Source organism: Dioscorea cayenensis, chromosome 5 (genome assembly GCF_009730915.1).
Source record: "Dioscorea cayenensis subsp. rotundata cultivar TDr96_F1 chromosome 5, TDr96_F1_v2_PseudoChromosome.rev07_lg8_w22 25.fasta, whole genome shotgun sequence".
Classification (NCBI taxonomy): domain Eukaryota; kingdom Viridiplantae; phylum Streptophyta; class Magnoliopsida; order Dioscoreales; family Dioscoreaceae; genus Dioscorea; species Dioscorea cayenensis.
In genome coordinates, this window is record NC_052475.1 from 17793608 (window position 1) to 17809910 (window position 16303).

The following is a 16303-nucleotide window of genomic DNA, read 5'->3' on the forward strand; positions in this document are numbered from 1 at the left end:
TTGAGTCTCGGTGGATCGACAAGCTTCCAAGATTTAGAATAGGCCCCATGACCAGTCTAAAGCACATTAGGTCAGATCAAAAAGTCTCAGCCATACATCATCTCTTGCACAAAATAGATAACCTCACCAAATATAATGTTAGTAGCCTTCAAGAACACTGTACATAGTAATGTTATCATTGCATAATGCTCTGGGAGTGAGTGCTCAGATCTCTGTAAAAGATGATAAGGAAAGCAATCACAACTCATTATGCTTAACTACTCTATTAATTTCTGTTTCTGATTGATTGTGCACCTGGACCTTGCTGTATAAAATATTGTGCCTGCATTGCATTAGGGCAATTAGTTGCTAGTGCTAACATATTTACAAATTGTAATGTTGATGAATATTAGTTATTGCTGGTATGTTCTTCTGGGATCATACAAAATTAAGATTTGTCCTCTCATGCAGAACAAATAGGGCTTTCTCCAGAAGAAGTTATTTCTAAGATTATGGCCAATCCTGATATCGCTATGGCATTTCAAAATCCAAAAGTGCAGGCTGCCATCATGGAAGTACGGCTCAATTGGCAATACTATTTTTTGCCTTCTGTCATCTCTTTGCCTTTGGTATTAACATCATCTTCATTGTCATTGCGTAGTGTTCATGCAGAATCCACTTAGTATAACTAAAGTATCAAAATGATAAGGAGGTAGATTTGAATTAGTAATTTTCATGACTTCTCAATATCTCTTGTTCGTGATTATATCCATCAGATACACACCTGAAAGTTCCCGGTCTTCATTTGTATCAGAATGGTTTTTAGGAATTTTTGATAAATGAATAAGTAACAAGAGAAAAGTTCATCTCTTTTTTCAAAGTCAAACTTGTAAATTATGAAATGAAAATCTGAAATTTGGTTTCTGTGCTATACTGATTACTTGTACATTTTTCGTGCCGGCTATATATATATATATATTCCTTTATTTTCCTTTCATGAGGTTTCCCATAAGAAATCAATTTTATCTTCTTTACATCATCCAGACACAGACTTCAAATGTTCTTGTTATGCTTATTAGGTTATGGATGTATTCAACAAGATATCGGAGCTCTTCCCCGGGATGACCGGTTCTTGAAATCCTTCAGATGGTCTGACTCGCAGTTTTGCTTGCTTAATGTGATAAATTTGTCAGCCTGTGCCTGCATAATTGAGGAATGACAAATGTATACTCCCCAGAAGATCATGTTGCTGTTCGAGGAATGTTTGCTGCCTTCGTGTTCCATCTACCAAACATGTAGATTTATCATGTCAATATGGTCAGTTCCTGACATCTCCTTTCTTGAAAACAAAATTTAATCTTCAGGGCCTTTTTTGTTACATTTTAGCTAAAAAGCTTTGTAATGGATAAAAAATAAATGGTATTCTACGGACCATGGATAACTAGGAAGAACTTGATGTATCATTTCAGATCAAGCATTGCTTGTTTTGTGTTTGTTTTTTTTTTAAATTATTATTATTATTATTATTTATGGTGAAAAACAGCTTGGTCATCATATACAACCATTGAGCTAAAGAGATGATTTTGTCTGTCTTTCATTTGTCTCCAATCTGATTAGAATAAAGCATCACATCAGTTGAGACAGAGGATGACAGCAAAACCCTAACAAATCTTTGATGATTTGTATTTGTTTTAAGACTTGTTCAATGTTTTTGTGAGAAGTTGAAGGTATATGTCCAAGTTCTACTGATGTCATATTATTTTGGCCTGCACTGATTTTGTGATTTCACAATAAAGTATCATTTCATGTCAATTGGCATCTATATATATATATATTCGCTTCGCATTCAATCTTTTTATTTTTATTATATTTTTATGCTTTAATACTCATGTACTGCTTTGGGATTTGAGTATGGAGCTTGATTGTGTCTAAGAGTTCCCATTGTAAAACAGACTGATACACAGAGCTGACTCACATATGGATTGAATCTTATGGACCAGTTGTGGTTATTAATTTGTTTTCAATTGTTCATTTGCCCATAAACTTTCACTTTCTATTTCAGTATTGCCAGCTTTTTGGTTTGTATCCACAGAGAAATAATGCATGCTAAAGAACAAAATTTTAACCTATAATAATATTAAGAGAAAATTTCCTTTTCTTATTGTTTATATAGACATACATGCTTGGTGTGCGGCCAAAGTATAATTAATAATATAATATATATATATATATTTGGAGCTAAATCTTTTGGTTGGTTCTTGTTTGTCTATAATATCTGTAGTCTCTTTCAGTTCAAACAAATGGCATATTTTTGCACACAAAGAACAACAAGTTCCTTAATTCATTTATGCACTTCAAGTCTTCAACACACTCACCATCTCAAAGTGATTCATTCCAAGACTTCCAGACCATGCAAAACTCTCTGTTTTCCTCCCACTTACTCATCATGAAAACAACCAAATTGCTGCTCCTCTTCTCACTTCTAATGATCAGAAACTCAAACTCTCAACAACTTGAAGTTGAAGCTCTTCTCCAACTCAAACAAAACTTAAATGACCCTCAAAACCATCTCATAAACTGGAAAACCTCCCCCTCTCCATGCCATTTCTCAGGCATCACTTGTAACTCCACTTCCGGTCAAGTAACTTCACTTTCACTTCCCAACATGAAACTCTCTGGTAAGCTCTCACCATACATTGCTACTCTTCAAAGCCTCACTGTTCTAAACTTTGGAGAAAACTCCATTTCTGGTCCTCTTCCTTCTGAGCTAATGAACTGCATTAATCTTCAACTTCTCAATCTATCTTCAAATGGTTTTAATGGCCACTTACCAGACTTTTCATCCTTGAAAAACTTGCAAGTTCTTGATCTTTCATCCAATGCATTTTCTGGTGGTTTTCCTCCATGGCTTGGCAACCTGACAGCACTTGTTTATCTTGGGCTTGCTTCCAATAAGTTTGATGAAAGTGAGATTCCAGAAATTATTGGGAAGTTGAAGTATCTGAAAGTGCTTTTCTTGGCACAATGTAATCTTGTTGGACAAATCCCTGTTTCCATTTTTGAGCTCACTGAACTTGAAACATTGGATTTGTCCCAGAACCAACTCACTGGTGACTTCCCTGTATCCATTTCCAATTTGCTTAATCTTCATAAGCTTGAGCTTTACCAGAATAAACTCACTGGAAGTATCCCTTCTGAGCTTGCTAATCTCGTCCAATTGCACGAATTCGATGTTTCGCAGAATCAAATGAGTGGCAAGCTCCCTGTTGAGCTTGCTAATCTGAAGAACTTAACTGTTTTTCAGTTATTCAGAAACAATTTCTCTGGTGAGCTACCTGCTGGTTTTGGAGATTTCCAGCATCTCATTGGCTTATCTTTATACGAAAACAGTTTCTCCGGTGAGCTACCAAAGAATTTAGGCCGGTTCTCTCCGCTTATCAGTATAGATATATCGGAAAACAACTTCTCTGGTAGGTTCCCGCCGTTCTTGTGCGAAAGCAACAAGCTTCAGTATCTTTTGGCTTTGCAAAACAATTTCTCCGGTCAATTCCCGGGTACTTATTCTACTTGCAAATCTTTGGTGAGGTTCAGGATTAGTCAGAATCAATTCGAGGGAATGATACCAAATAGTCTTTGGGGGCTTCCTTTTGCTGCTATAATCGATGTCGCTGATAATGGCTTCTCCGGTGACATACATGCAGACATAGGAATTTCGACAAGCCTTATTCAGTTGTATGTGAATAACAACAAGCTCTCAGGTGAGCTTCCGATGGAGATTGGAATGCTTTCTCAGTTGCAGAAGTTATATGCTTCTAACAACTCATTTTCAGGTCGAATACCCCGTCAAATCGGGAACCTCAGTAGTTTGATATCTTTGCATTTGGAACAGAATGAGTTCTCAGGGCCAATACCATCAGAGCTTGGATACTGCACTAAATTGGCAGAGATAAACATAGCAAGGAATTTACTGAATGGTGGAATTCCGGAAACATTTTCATTGTTAAATTCCCTCAATTCGCTTAATGTATCGCGAAACTTTTTAACCGGAACCATTCCAGAGAGCTTGCAAACATTGAAGCTTACCTCAATTGATTTTTCAGATAACAAATTATCAGGAATGGTCCCTCCGGGATTACTGATGATTGCTGGAGAAGAGGCATTTTCCGGGAATGCAGAACTATGTTTTTCAGAAACTTCAGGGAGTTGCAATACTAGTCACAGACACAAGAGCAAGATGTCGAAAGCTCTAATGCTTCTATTGATCATGTTAGCAGCCATGGTGCTATTCTCAGTGCTAGTGTTCAGGACTTTCAAAAGTTTCATGTTTGAAACCCGAAGCAAAGAAAAGGATCAAGAGAAAATCACAGAGAAAGATCAAGTATGGAAGATGGAGTCATTTAACACGGAAGATATTAAAGCCGAAGAGATTTTCTTTTTGGATGATAAGAATTTGATTGGAAGTGGAAGAACAGGTAAAGTCTACAGATCGGAACTGAAGAACAAAGGGAATGTTGCAGTGAAGCAGTTATTTAATGGAACACAAATCTCTACGCCAGAACTAGACATGCTAAAGAATATCAAGCACAAAAACATACTGAAACTCTATGCTTGTTTGACGAAAGGAGGGTCGAATTTCCTCGTATTCGAGTACATTCCTAGAGGGAATTTACATCAAGCTCTACGGCGAAAAACAAAAACTGGCCAACCAGAGCTGGACTGGAGCATAAGGTATAAGATCGCCCTCAGTGCGGCGAAAGCAATCATGTATCTTCACCATGATTGTTCACCAGCCATTCTGCATAAAAATATAAAATCTAGCAACATTTTGCTTGATGACCAATATGAAGCAAAGATTGCAGTGAAGTTGGAATTGAGTGATTTTTCCGGCACTAATTGTTACATGGCTCCTGGTATGTTCCTTATAACACACTCTACTCAATGATACTAAACCTTTATGTGCATTTTATTATGAATTTCTGATTATGTGCAGAGCTTGCATATTCGATAAAGCCGAGCGAAAAGAGCGATGTATACAGTTTCGGTGTCGTCCTGCTCGAGTTGATCACAGGTTATAGTCCAGTTGAACCAAAATTTGGCAAAGGTAAGGACATTGTATATTGGGTTTCAACTCAAATTAACAGTGAAAATGTTGCAGAAATTCTGGACTCTAGTTTGTCAGAAAATGCAATTGAGGACATGATCAAGGTGTTGAAGGTTGCCATGTTATGCACAACCAAATTGCCGGCGGTTCGGCCTTTGATGACAGGTGTAGTTAGAATGCTGATAGATGCTGAACCTTGTTGCATGCTTTGGAATTAAGATTTAAGATTGCAAGTATTTTGTGGATTTTTAGAATTCAGATAACTTTCTTCAAACGTTGCTATGTTTTGCTGCTTTATATATATACATATATAGTTTAAAGTTTCAGTTATTATTTATTTATTTATTTATTTATTTGAATGATATGAGAAAATAAATTTATAGTAATTGGGCCGGACAATATTGATATGATAGACCAAATATTAAAAAAAAGAAAAAAAAATTATGTGTTCTTTTAAAAGGATAAATTATAATTTTTTCAAAAATATAACGTTGATAAGTTACTGTGTACATCATAATCATGCATTTGAAGAGAATTGAGTACTCTCGATTTTTTATATCGGATAAATCATAATTTTCATTACCATTGTGAATAAAAAAAATATGTAAATTGATATATATATATATATATATGTGTGTGTGTAAATTAGAGGTCATTAGAAGAAAGAAATCAGTCAATGGTTTGTCAAATGGTACTGTGGCAGCCAATGGTTTCATTACCTTTGTGGCAGTACTGTACAGGCACATGTTCTATTTATAAAAATCGAGATTGATCACTGTAACTGATGTATTTACATACTTAATTACTCTTTGACAACATTTGTCTGTTTAAGAAAAAAGAATTTGATGATTTTGTAGGTGTAACGTAGACATACATCTCGAAATGTGCTTATAAATTTCCAAAGAATCACAATTATAGAATACCATTATTAAATTTAGTTAAACTAATTCCAATACCAAGAAATATAGATTAAAAAAATTATATATATATATATAATGAAGGTCTATTTCAAATAATGTTCTTAATTCAATTTTCCCTAAATGAGTATAAAAAACTGAAGAGGATTTTAACCACAAATAACTTTAAAAAATTGTGCCACATAAAAATAGGGCCTTTTGCTTGCATACCACTTCAAAACATAAAATTTGTTATATACACCTACAAAAATATTTTTTGTTTATGTAACTCTGTACATTATTCTTAATTGTAAAATAATTAAACAAATTTTATGAAAAAAAAAAGTAAATTTTGCTCTCTTTCATTTATTCTTTTTGAAAAAAATATATATATATATATATATATATTAATATAGTTTTTAAATTGATTTTCAACTATAAAATGTACATGTGAATGAAAATGTTTTGCAGGAATATATAAGTAAAAATGAATTTTATAAGGGTGTATTAGTAATTAGATTTACAATCATATACAGGAAATTCCCTATATACTTATGTGTATATATATATGTAATAGACAAAATTCTAGATATTTACCTTCTTTCATTACACATATGCTTTTGTTATAACTATCTAGCTAGTCACCACATAGTTTTCATGTAATTCGTCTACTTTTTTATTTTTTACTTTGAAAGAACCATATGATTTACACACGCCTCTTAAAAAAACATTCCCATAAAATAATATTAAATTCTAAATTAAAGAATCAATGAGCGAATTAAGCATATGGGCGTCTAATTACTAATTATAAGTTGGCCTTCTCTTATTAACACTTGTGGATATATGTGTATATATATTATAAGTCTACCAATCCATTCCTTTATCATGTTCTCACAAAAAAAAAGGATAGTTTTATTGATTTAAACTTTAGATAATTACACAGAAATAACACAAAACACTGGCTAAGATTAGATGGCAAAGCATGTCCTTCATTATTTTATTCAAAATAAGTTAACAAGTTCAAAGAGGCTACTTAATTAATTTCTTAAGAACAAAGGCAATTAGATCAAAAGCGACAAATAATGAGGCTGCTAATTAAGTCTTAACTAACTAATTAAGTCTGTAATGATGATATGAGTCAATGAGTAGTGGTTGGAGTTAGATTGCAAAGTTTGTTACGCCACTGAAAGGCTAGCTAGTCATGTCATCAGAATGCAGCCCTTACCCAACTCTTACCTTCCCTTAAAATTTTCTTTTATCTCTATCTCTAATTATATATATATATATAAATTATTTTAGTGTTTTAATTAAATTTCATGTTGGACATATGATAAGTCCCATCCATGCACGTTGCAAGAAGATGGATGCCTATCAGTCTATGTCAACATGGAAAAATTAAGGACGTAAGACAATATCACTTTTAGCTTTTGAGTTATTAGTTGGTGACAGAGACAGACAAGTTTTAGCAATGATCCATGAATTAATCATCCCATTGTTAATTATATCATGCATTGATCATTCATTTCGGTCTACTAATTAATTTTTAGTTTTTTCAGTCTGTTTTCTAAAATTTTATTTAGGATAAGTATCAATTTTAATAAAACTTTACAAATTAATAGACTGTCAAATATTACTTGAAGTTTACTTATATGATTTAATATGATTGTCAATGTGACACATGCAGTATCATTGAATTACAATATCAAATAACATATTATGACGTTTTTGAGAAGCAATCAAATTAACCCTATACAAACGGACAAAAACTGTCAAAACTAACACGATCTACGTACGAATGTGTTGATCTATGTCATGATCTTTTTTAACAAAGTTGTCAAATTAAAATTAACCCCTAGCTATATTGATGGTCAAAACTAACATGAAAGACATGAAACACCTGAATAGTTTAATGTAATCTTTTAAAAAGTCTTTAAGTATTATTTAATATAGTTTGGCTTTTCAACGTAACCTTCATTTTGAATATATATATGATAAGTACCAGCCTTGCACGGTGCAAACATGTATATGCATTCATGCATGACAAGAAATTAACAAGGGAAAATTATCACTTTTAGATTTTGAACATGAGAGACGAATTTTCTTTAACTACTATCTAAAGTTTCACCTTTGTAGTGAAATCAACCATATATAAATTAATCCTATATATTGTTAATTATATTAAGAATTAAATTTATTTCCTACCTATCCTAAACTTTAATTTTGTCATTTTGCATTTGAAATTTGATTTGATTGTTATTTTTTACAAAATAGTCAAATTAACTAAAAACTAATGATCAAAGCTAATATAATAAGCCTAAACGATTTGATGTTATAAAAAACTAGTGATATTGTATAACATTATCATATTAGCGAAAATACCATTTTAGATTCACCACAATATTTCAAATTTTGACCTTTAATTATGATTGATTTGTTAACTTTAAAAAAATAGGTGAAATTTTAGAGGTTAAAATAATTTAAATAAAACTTACAAGACTAAATTGACACCTACTCAAAAATACAAAAGTGCAAATGTAAAATTAGATTTATATTTAAGAAAAAACACATCCTCTCTACCCATTGAACGAAGTTGATGATATACAAATTTGAAATATTAAACAGTTGAAAATACTAAGGCTTTATCAGACAATTAATTAAGAATTTAGGATATAATAACTATACAAACATTCTAGCTAGCTAGTTGTGAAAAAAAGCTGAAAGAGCCACATTACCAACCTTGTAAATGTCCATGCTCCCTTTCTTGTCAATTTTACTTTATTTTAGATAGAATCAGTACTTCATATCTAAATCATATGCATGGATGCATGCATGATTAGAAACAAGGAAATAAGGTGACTCCTCTTGATAAGGTTCATGCATATATGTCTCTAGTAGCCTTCAAGTTTGAATGGTTATAATGAACCATGGACCTCCTTTTTTTTTTCTTCATATTATTATATTTTTGTTAAACTAATTAAACTAATTGTTTTTAAAATTAAAATCAGATATATATGCATGCATGAAAAAGGAAACAAGGGAACAAGGGGACAAGGTAGCGGCGTTCAAATAAGAGACTAGTAGAATATTCATGTTTGAAGAGGATGCAAGAAGCGTCTCTTGTTCATTATCAATTTAAATTTGGTGATAATAACTAATTATGAATATTCAAATTTTATAGTTGAAGCTTGGGGAAATAAAACATGAATGATTGAATCCCAATGACACATTTAGATTTAGTTTGAAGTATGGTTATTATAGATGACATAAGAAATGAGGCCATGGAATAAAGTGGTTTAGACGTCGATTCAAGACATAGTAGATTAACCGCACACTTTTGGGAATTATGGACATAAATTAAATTTCCCATCACTTAAGTTTTTAATAAAACCGAATTTGTTTTCTGTCGGATAAAATTCTTGCAAGTGAATAGAAGTGTCATTTAAAAAAAAATTGCATAAATTTATTATCCAAATATTTTTATTATTATTCATAATGAAATTATTTAAATAAAGTCAATGGTCTCTTAATTTATTGTCATGGGCCTCAGATGCGTAAAAGGTGTTCATTTCAGGAAGGACCCGTGATCTAACTCTAAAGCTCATGTAAGATGATGGCAAATATGTGTTGAGAGTGATAACTTCTACACCTCAGATATCCCTGACTTCCTTTAAATTGGATGTGTTTATCATATTTCCAAAAATATATATATATATATATATTTAAATAAAAATTAAAAATTTGAAAATAAGTTTTTAATTTGTTAAAAGACTATTTTTAATCTATGTGAATTTATTAAAAAAATTTAAAGCATATAATATTGATTTGTAATGTTTATGCATGCTAGTTTTTACCGACAGTTATGTATTTTTCCTTTTTTACTTTAATTTCTATTATAGTTACTTTTTACATTCAAAGTTATCAAAGAATATAAATACACCAATTATATTGTTAGGGCATTTGAGAAATTTTTATTATTTGATTCTGTTCCCATCTTGCCTAAAATTATCTTTTTTCCATCTTTATTTGTTTTGAATATTTCGATAATTAATACTAAAAAAAATCAATAGCTTATTTATTAAATAATTTTCACACTTACTCATTTTTTATCTCCACTAACCCAAATAAAAACATGCACTTGGATTTGGTTTGAAATTGTTGTCTTAGGTTGGAGTTTCATTACCATGGATGACAACATATTATTATTATTATTATTATTATTCAAGGCAGGATGGCATCTTTTCTTGTTATGTAACAACTGGTTTGTTGTCATTATGTTTTTTTATTTAATTTATTTCGGAGATGGTGTAGCACTGGATTATAATTAATAATGAGACTATGAATACTTGATTATTATAAAATATATCACTTCATTATTGTATGTATTGTAGGAACCTTGCTGCATTTTTTTTAATAAGAAATAAAAAAACTAATTATTATTGGAAGAAATAAAATATTTGTTGTCTCAAATGATTTTAGAAATAAACATAATAAAAGACAAGAATTATTTAGTATAAATTTGGTGAAATTTTGGTATATAAGAATTACTCTCTGAATAAAATATTAGAATATAATTTATTATTTGATGGGAGAAAGCAATAATTTAATTAATTTGGTATATAACAATTTACTTAAGTTATTTTTGATTGTATCTTAATACTAGTTTTTAAACTACGAGGGGAAAAAACATACGCCCTCACTTTTGATATATTCTCATTTAAAAATTTCCAAATTATTTTTTAAAAATATTATAAAATATAAATTATGGAAATAATTATGTAAGTTAAGTAAAAAGAGGGTTAAGGAGAATTAAGGTAAATCTTTCTTTTATTTAGATAATTTTTTTTATTAATGAAGGGAATGAAAATGTTAATTCTGACCCTATAACAATCTTTGAAATCCCATTTTTTTGTTTTTTTTCATCCTAATTTGGGAGCTAGCAAGGACAAAACTTTTAATTTTTTTTTATAATTTTTAAAAAAGTTATAATGCCCTCAAAATTTTTAATTATTTACAAAACCTTATTTTATATTAATGGTATAATTAGTAAATCACTTTGTTTCCCTTCCTAGTCAAAAAAACCAATGCTTATCAAATAACCCTTTCTTTTCTTTCCATACTAAAATTTGATTATCCAAATAAAAATTGAACTCTTCATTTCCTTTACTTTCTCTTCCATTCCTCTTGATGAGTGCAAATTTATACATAATCTCTTTATTATATTTTTAACATTCAATATACATTTTTATCCATATCCCATTATGTTTTGAGATTTAATTGTTTGTTTTGTGAATCCCGGAACCATGAACCATGTTTGGAGTGAAAGAAGTGAATGGGCGGCAAATTTTAACCCATGCCCCTTGGGTATAAGCATGCGTACATCAATCCTCCAATAGATAAGACACCTGGAAACCACCCCAAATCAACCAACACCCTTACCCATGGCCATGGGTGTTGACCAATGCTTTGCTCCAAGGCTCGTACTATAGCTCGTTACCGTAGTAACTTCAAAAAAATCCACAGGGAAATCCCCAAGTAGTCAAAACCGGACTGTACCATTAAATTGGACAGAGGTAAGGTTCAAGGGTCGAGAGGTTTGACAATGGTTGAACCGGCTTGAACTGGAATTTATAAAATAAAAATATCAAACATCAAATATCAAATTATAAAATTAATTTTTAAATCAAATGCATATAAGACATCAAACAAAACAACTTTTATCTCATATTTAAATTTAAAATCTCATAAGATATAAACTAATTCCATGAATCATATCAAATAAACATCATAAAGAAGTTCTTCAAACATTAAAAATTATATACACATCACACAAAAGAAAGTCTCAAGAAAAATATCTTGAGAGAGTTCAATGAAGGAAATCCAACGAGTCATAGTAAGCTCCAATGAATGTCTAATTTAAGGGTTCCGTTTCATAGTTTTTAGTATAGAAGCCCTTTATTTTAATTTGTTGATCTATCTTTATGGCTCTCCTTGGTCTCACATAAAATTTGATTTCAAGTTTAGCCTTTCATTTTCAGTTAAAAAAAAAGGTGTAGAACTAGGCATCCAATGAGGCTGGTTTAACCTTGTGAACCGGGCCTTGTTCATCCGGTTCTCTGTTCAACTGCCTGGTTCTCACTATTGAGCACTGGTTTTTATCATGCCGATTTTTTTAGGGGAAACCGGACTGCTTATACTTCAAGTCCGGTTCAACCAGGTTGAACCACCTGGTTGAACCCAATTTTACATAGGGGAATCCACGGGGATATGGGTAGGCCTTGGATTAACTTGATTTTCATTATAAAACCTTGATGCTAGGGTTTTAAGGTTGAACTTTTTTGGTTTCTCCTTTGGGGAGGCTAGCAAGACTTCTTGCTAATATTCTCCTCCAACCTAAGAGAATTTCCAATGAGGTTTAGAGAAGTTTTGGAGAAGATTACGCCGAAGATAGCTAATCAAAATGAGCATTCAAGAGATCGAAAAGGTATCTATTTCATCCTTTGTGCTACATCGGCAGAGTCTTGGGGAACTCAAGAGAAGGGGGTCCTCACCACTATTATTGAAGCATTAGGGAACTTTTACTATGGAGTTTATTTGATGTTTTCCTTATTTCTATATATTGAGGACATCCTTAAGATGATAGCTTAAGCGTCATTCATTATTCTGGCTTGGATGAATCCCAAGGTGAACTTGTAGTTGGATACCTTTTTATATTGATTCATGTTGCTTTGATTGAGATTTACTTGTGTTGTTTTAATTGTTTGGATTGATTGTAGTGAGATCTCGAATCTTATCTTGTCTATGTGTTGAGATTGAGAAATCTACACATAGAGACTTAACACAAGTATAGTGCCTAGAGATAGGGTACGGGGATCTTCCGTCTAGGGCTTGAGAGAGTTATCACCCTAATTTGGAGAGATTCACTGAGAGTTAATTCAATTATATGAAACCAAGGTTGGAAAGAAATTTCACCCGGGTTTAGTGAGATATTAGTTGTCAATTGACTCAGATAGAGCTATTAGCATGATATAGGAATTTCTCTGGTCTAATCAACCCAACCTCTATTTCAATATTAAAATTTAATTAAAAGTGTAGTATTAGGAGAATCCTTTATCTAGATACCTTCTTTATCGATCCCTAAGCAGGGTCGGCCTTGGAGAAAATGGGCCCTAGGCAAAATAATAATAAATAGTTTTTAATTATTTTTATTAAATAATAAATTATATATAAAAAAAATATTACCATAAATCAATTAAATAAATCAAATAAGATAAATTTTAGAGTTTAAAAAATAATTAAAAATTTTTAAAATTATAATTATATAGATCGAATCATACGATAGTAAATAAAAAGTATAAATATAATTTAAAAAAAAAAAAGAAAAATTGAATTGTGAGGCCCAATTATAAGTGATAGGGATGCAAGTGTGCATGTCGATCGTGTAATAAAGTACTCAAAAGAGGGGTATCGATCCACATGGAGATTGAGACACGAAAATTAGCCTAATTAAAGTTGTGATGTGGTGCAAAAGAACTAGAAAGCAAAAGCAAGAAATATAAAATAAGAGGAATAGAGAAATCAGGAGAAAAAGCGATGTCCGGGTGTAGCATCCCTCTAGTGTTTTGTTAAGATCGAGACAAAGGTTGTCTAATCATGCAATCCCTGAACCGAGGGATTTCCTAAAGTATACTAAACCCTTCTTACAAAGGTGAATAGTAACTGATTCAGTACAGTGTTGATATAGTCATTCCACAATCGCTTTGTACTATGTGAATCTCATTGTGATTTAACAAGAATTTCTAAATAGATAATTCTTCTTGCGAAGATATTACCCCAACCCCATACAGAATAAAAATACAACTTCTCCTAAAATCTATTCCTTGTGATTGCAAAGAGCTCGGAAACAACTTGTTAATCCACTTGGAAGGATTGAGGGAGAAAAATTCTCCAAAGTGAACCATTGCGAGGCTTACTTACAATCCTCTCTAATTATGGCATGTCTATGCTAGGTGGGAATTTCTACTCGTCACAAAGCACATCAAATATGATAACTAGGGATTTCGCTACAATAACAATCAACGCATACAAACACGCAATTAGATTCAAATAATATGGATTGCAATTAAAAAACAAGTAATTTAACAAAATCCACAACCAATGTCAAATAGGATAAAACCCTAGAGTTTAACTATGCTCAAACATCTACAAAAAAATTAGCTCTCCATTAATGGAGGGCAAGCATTCAACTAACAAGACACGAAAAAGAATGCCAATAGACATAAAAAAATCCTATTCTCAATCGTGCCCGGGAGGATAGTCGCCGTGAACGCCCAAGGGCTTTCCACGGACATTGACAAGCTAATCTTGATGGCTACAATCCTTCATCTCCAAGATGATTGGGTTGAATCTTCCTCCAAAAATCACCTCAAAAAGCATCGAGATTCACCCTTCTTCTTCCCTTTACCTTGCCTCCAAAAATAGAACAAAAAGATGCCCTATAAACCCTCTTTAGAAATATTTATATAGTGTCGCTTACGGGCTTCTTACGGGAGGGACATGGCCGTAAGAAGTCGAGGGATAATGGGTCGCGAGCCTTACGAAAACACTTTCGGCCGTAAGTCCGATCCGTAGGGTCTTCTGTCGGGTGTTACGGTCTCGCATGCGGCCGTAGGTGCTGGAATGTAAACTTCTCTGTGCAGTTCTTATGACCACCCTTACGGGCACAAGTTGTGCTCGTAAACTCTTCTAGATGGTCCTTACGGTCTACCTTACCGGGCGTAAGTCCCCGCCTCGTAAAGTCGTCACTGCTTCTTGTCCTTCTTCGATTAGCACTGAGAGAAGTCCAACTTCATTTTTTTGGCTCTAAAATGCTTCTTTTGGCTTATTCTCATATTTAAGAACGACTTGAGCCCCGAGAATACAAAAACACACCATGTTTAACGTTGAATTTTAAAAATATAACTCTAATTCAACCTTAATGAGTGTACAAAAATAATGTAAAAATAATGAGCAGATCATACACTCATTAATAAGTGTTATAGTTAAAAAAAATTAAAAATTTCTAGATAATTATATGGATTTGTCTGTTAATAATAAATAAAAATTTTAAAAATAAAAATTTAGAATGAATTGTGAAACCATGAAAAAATGAGGGGCCCTATTATAAACTAAATTTGTTGCGCATTGATATTATATTAAATTAAGCATTATTTTTTAAAAATTAAAATTTTCAAGATAATTATATGAATAAGATTATAGAATGATAGTAAATAAAAAAATTTAAAAATATAATTTAAAAATGAATTGTGAGGGTTTGAAATTTGTGAGGCCATACTATAAGGCAAAATTTATTATATATTTTATAGTTGAAAAAAAGGTAAAATCTTGAAAATGATAATTATATGGATAGGAATACTAAATAAAAATGTTAAATATATAATATATATATATATATATATATATATATATATATATATATATATATATATGAATTATGGGGCTCTGAAAATAGTGGGGCCCTAGGCATAAGCCTTGATCGTCTATGCTTAGGGTCGGCCCTGTTCTCAAGTTTGTGGTTGTTTATTGCTTTCTTAGGCTTTAGTTTCATGCCTAATTCTAGTTTATTAAATAATAGAAAAATTAGTTAATACTAGTACTTCTAATCTGTTAAAATACAATAACCCTGTTTTTCACTTTATTATTTGTGTTAACCATACATTTGCAGGCACAGCCACATGGTCCAAGCGCATCACCTCTCTTTTCTTTTCCCTTATTTTCTCTCTCGCTTTTGGATTCAAACGATATGTAAGATGCATTTTTTACGCTTTTTATTATATAATTTATTTTTATTTAATATATATATATATATATATATATGAGGCTGATGTTAACAGTGCCCATGATTTTTATAATGCGAAAAAAATTTTGCATTTGTCCACTCAATATTGAAATCTGTATAAAAAGAAATTTCTGAAATGCAAAAATTTCAGAAACATAATTAGCAATTGAATATATTGAAAAAAATTCAGTCCATTTGCTTGATAAATAGGTTTATTAACATTTAATAAGATAATGCATATATATACTAGTAATAGGTTTAAATACATTTTTATGCGTAATTTGAGTATATAGTAAGATAATATGTAATTCAAAATATTATCATTTTTCTATTAAAAACACTATCATATATGAAAGATCTAATTTTCATAAGCATATGCCCACATAAACCAAATTAAATTGATAAATTAAAATGAATTAACACAATTGGCTTATAATTCTTCGGTTACATGCATACATATATATTGAAAGTTTTATTTTTATAATTAAATAA

At 31.4% G+C, this 16303-nt stretch overlaps 1 protein-coding gene across 3 annotated transcripts; it reads left to right on the plus strand.

Moving 5' to 3' along the window:
- The first annotated feature begins 2337 nt into the window (after nucleotides 1–2337).
- LOC120260672 (receptor protein-tyrosine kinase CEPR2-like) lies at nucleotides 2338–5400 on the plus strand. 3 transcript variants are annotated; one of them, XM_039268209.1, is made up of 3 exons: nucleotides 2338–4889; nucleotides 4970–5047; nucleotides 5135–5400. In XM_039268209.1, exons 1-3 carry the CDS (start codon nucleotides 2390–2392, stop codon nucleotides 5296–5298), a joined length of 2742 nt encoding a protein of 913 aa, XP_039124143.1. In that variant the 5' UTR covers nucleotides 2338–2389; the 3' UTR covers nucleotides 5299–5400. The 3 variants fall into 3 exon arrangements, with proteins under 3 accessions (XP_039124143.1, XP_039124141.1, XP_039124140.1); XM_039268207.1 differs by having other exon boundaries at nucleotides 2338–3737; nucleotides 3810–4889; nucleotides 4970–5400; XM_039268206.1 differs by having other exon boundaries at nucleotides 4970–5400.
- The last annotated feature ends 10903 nt before the right edge of the window (nucleotides 5401–16303 follow it).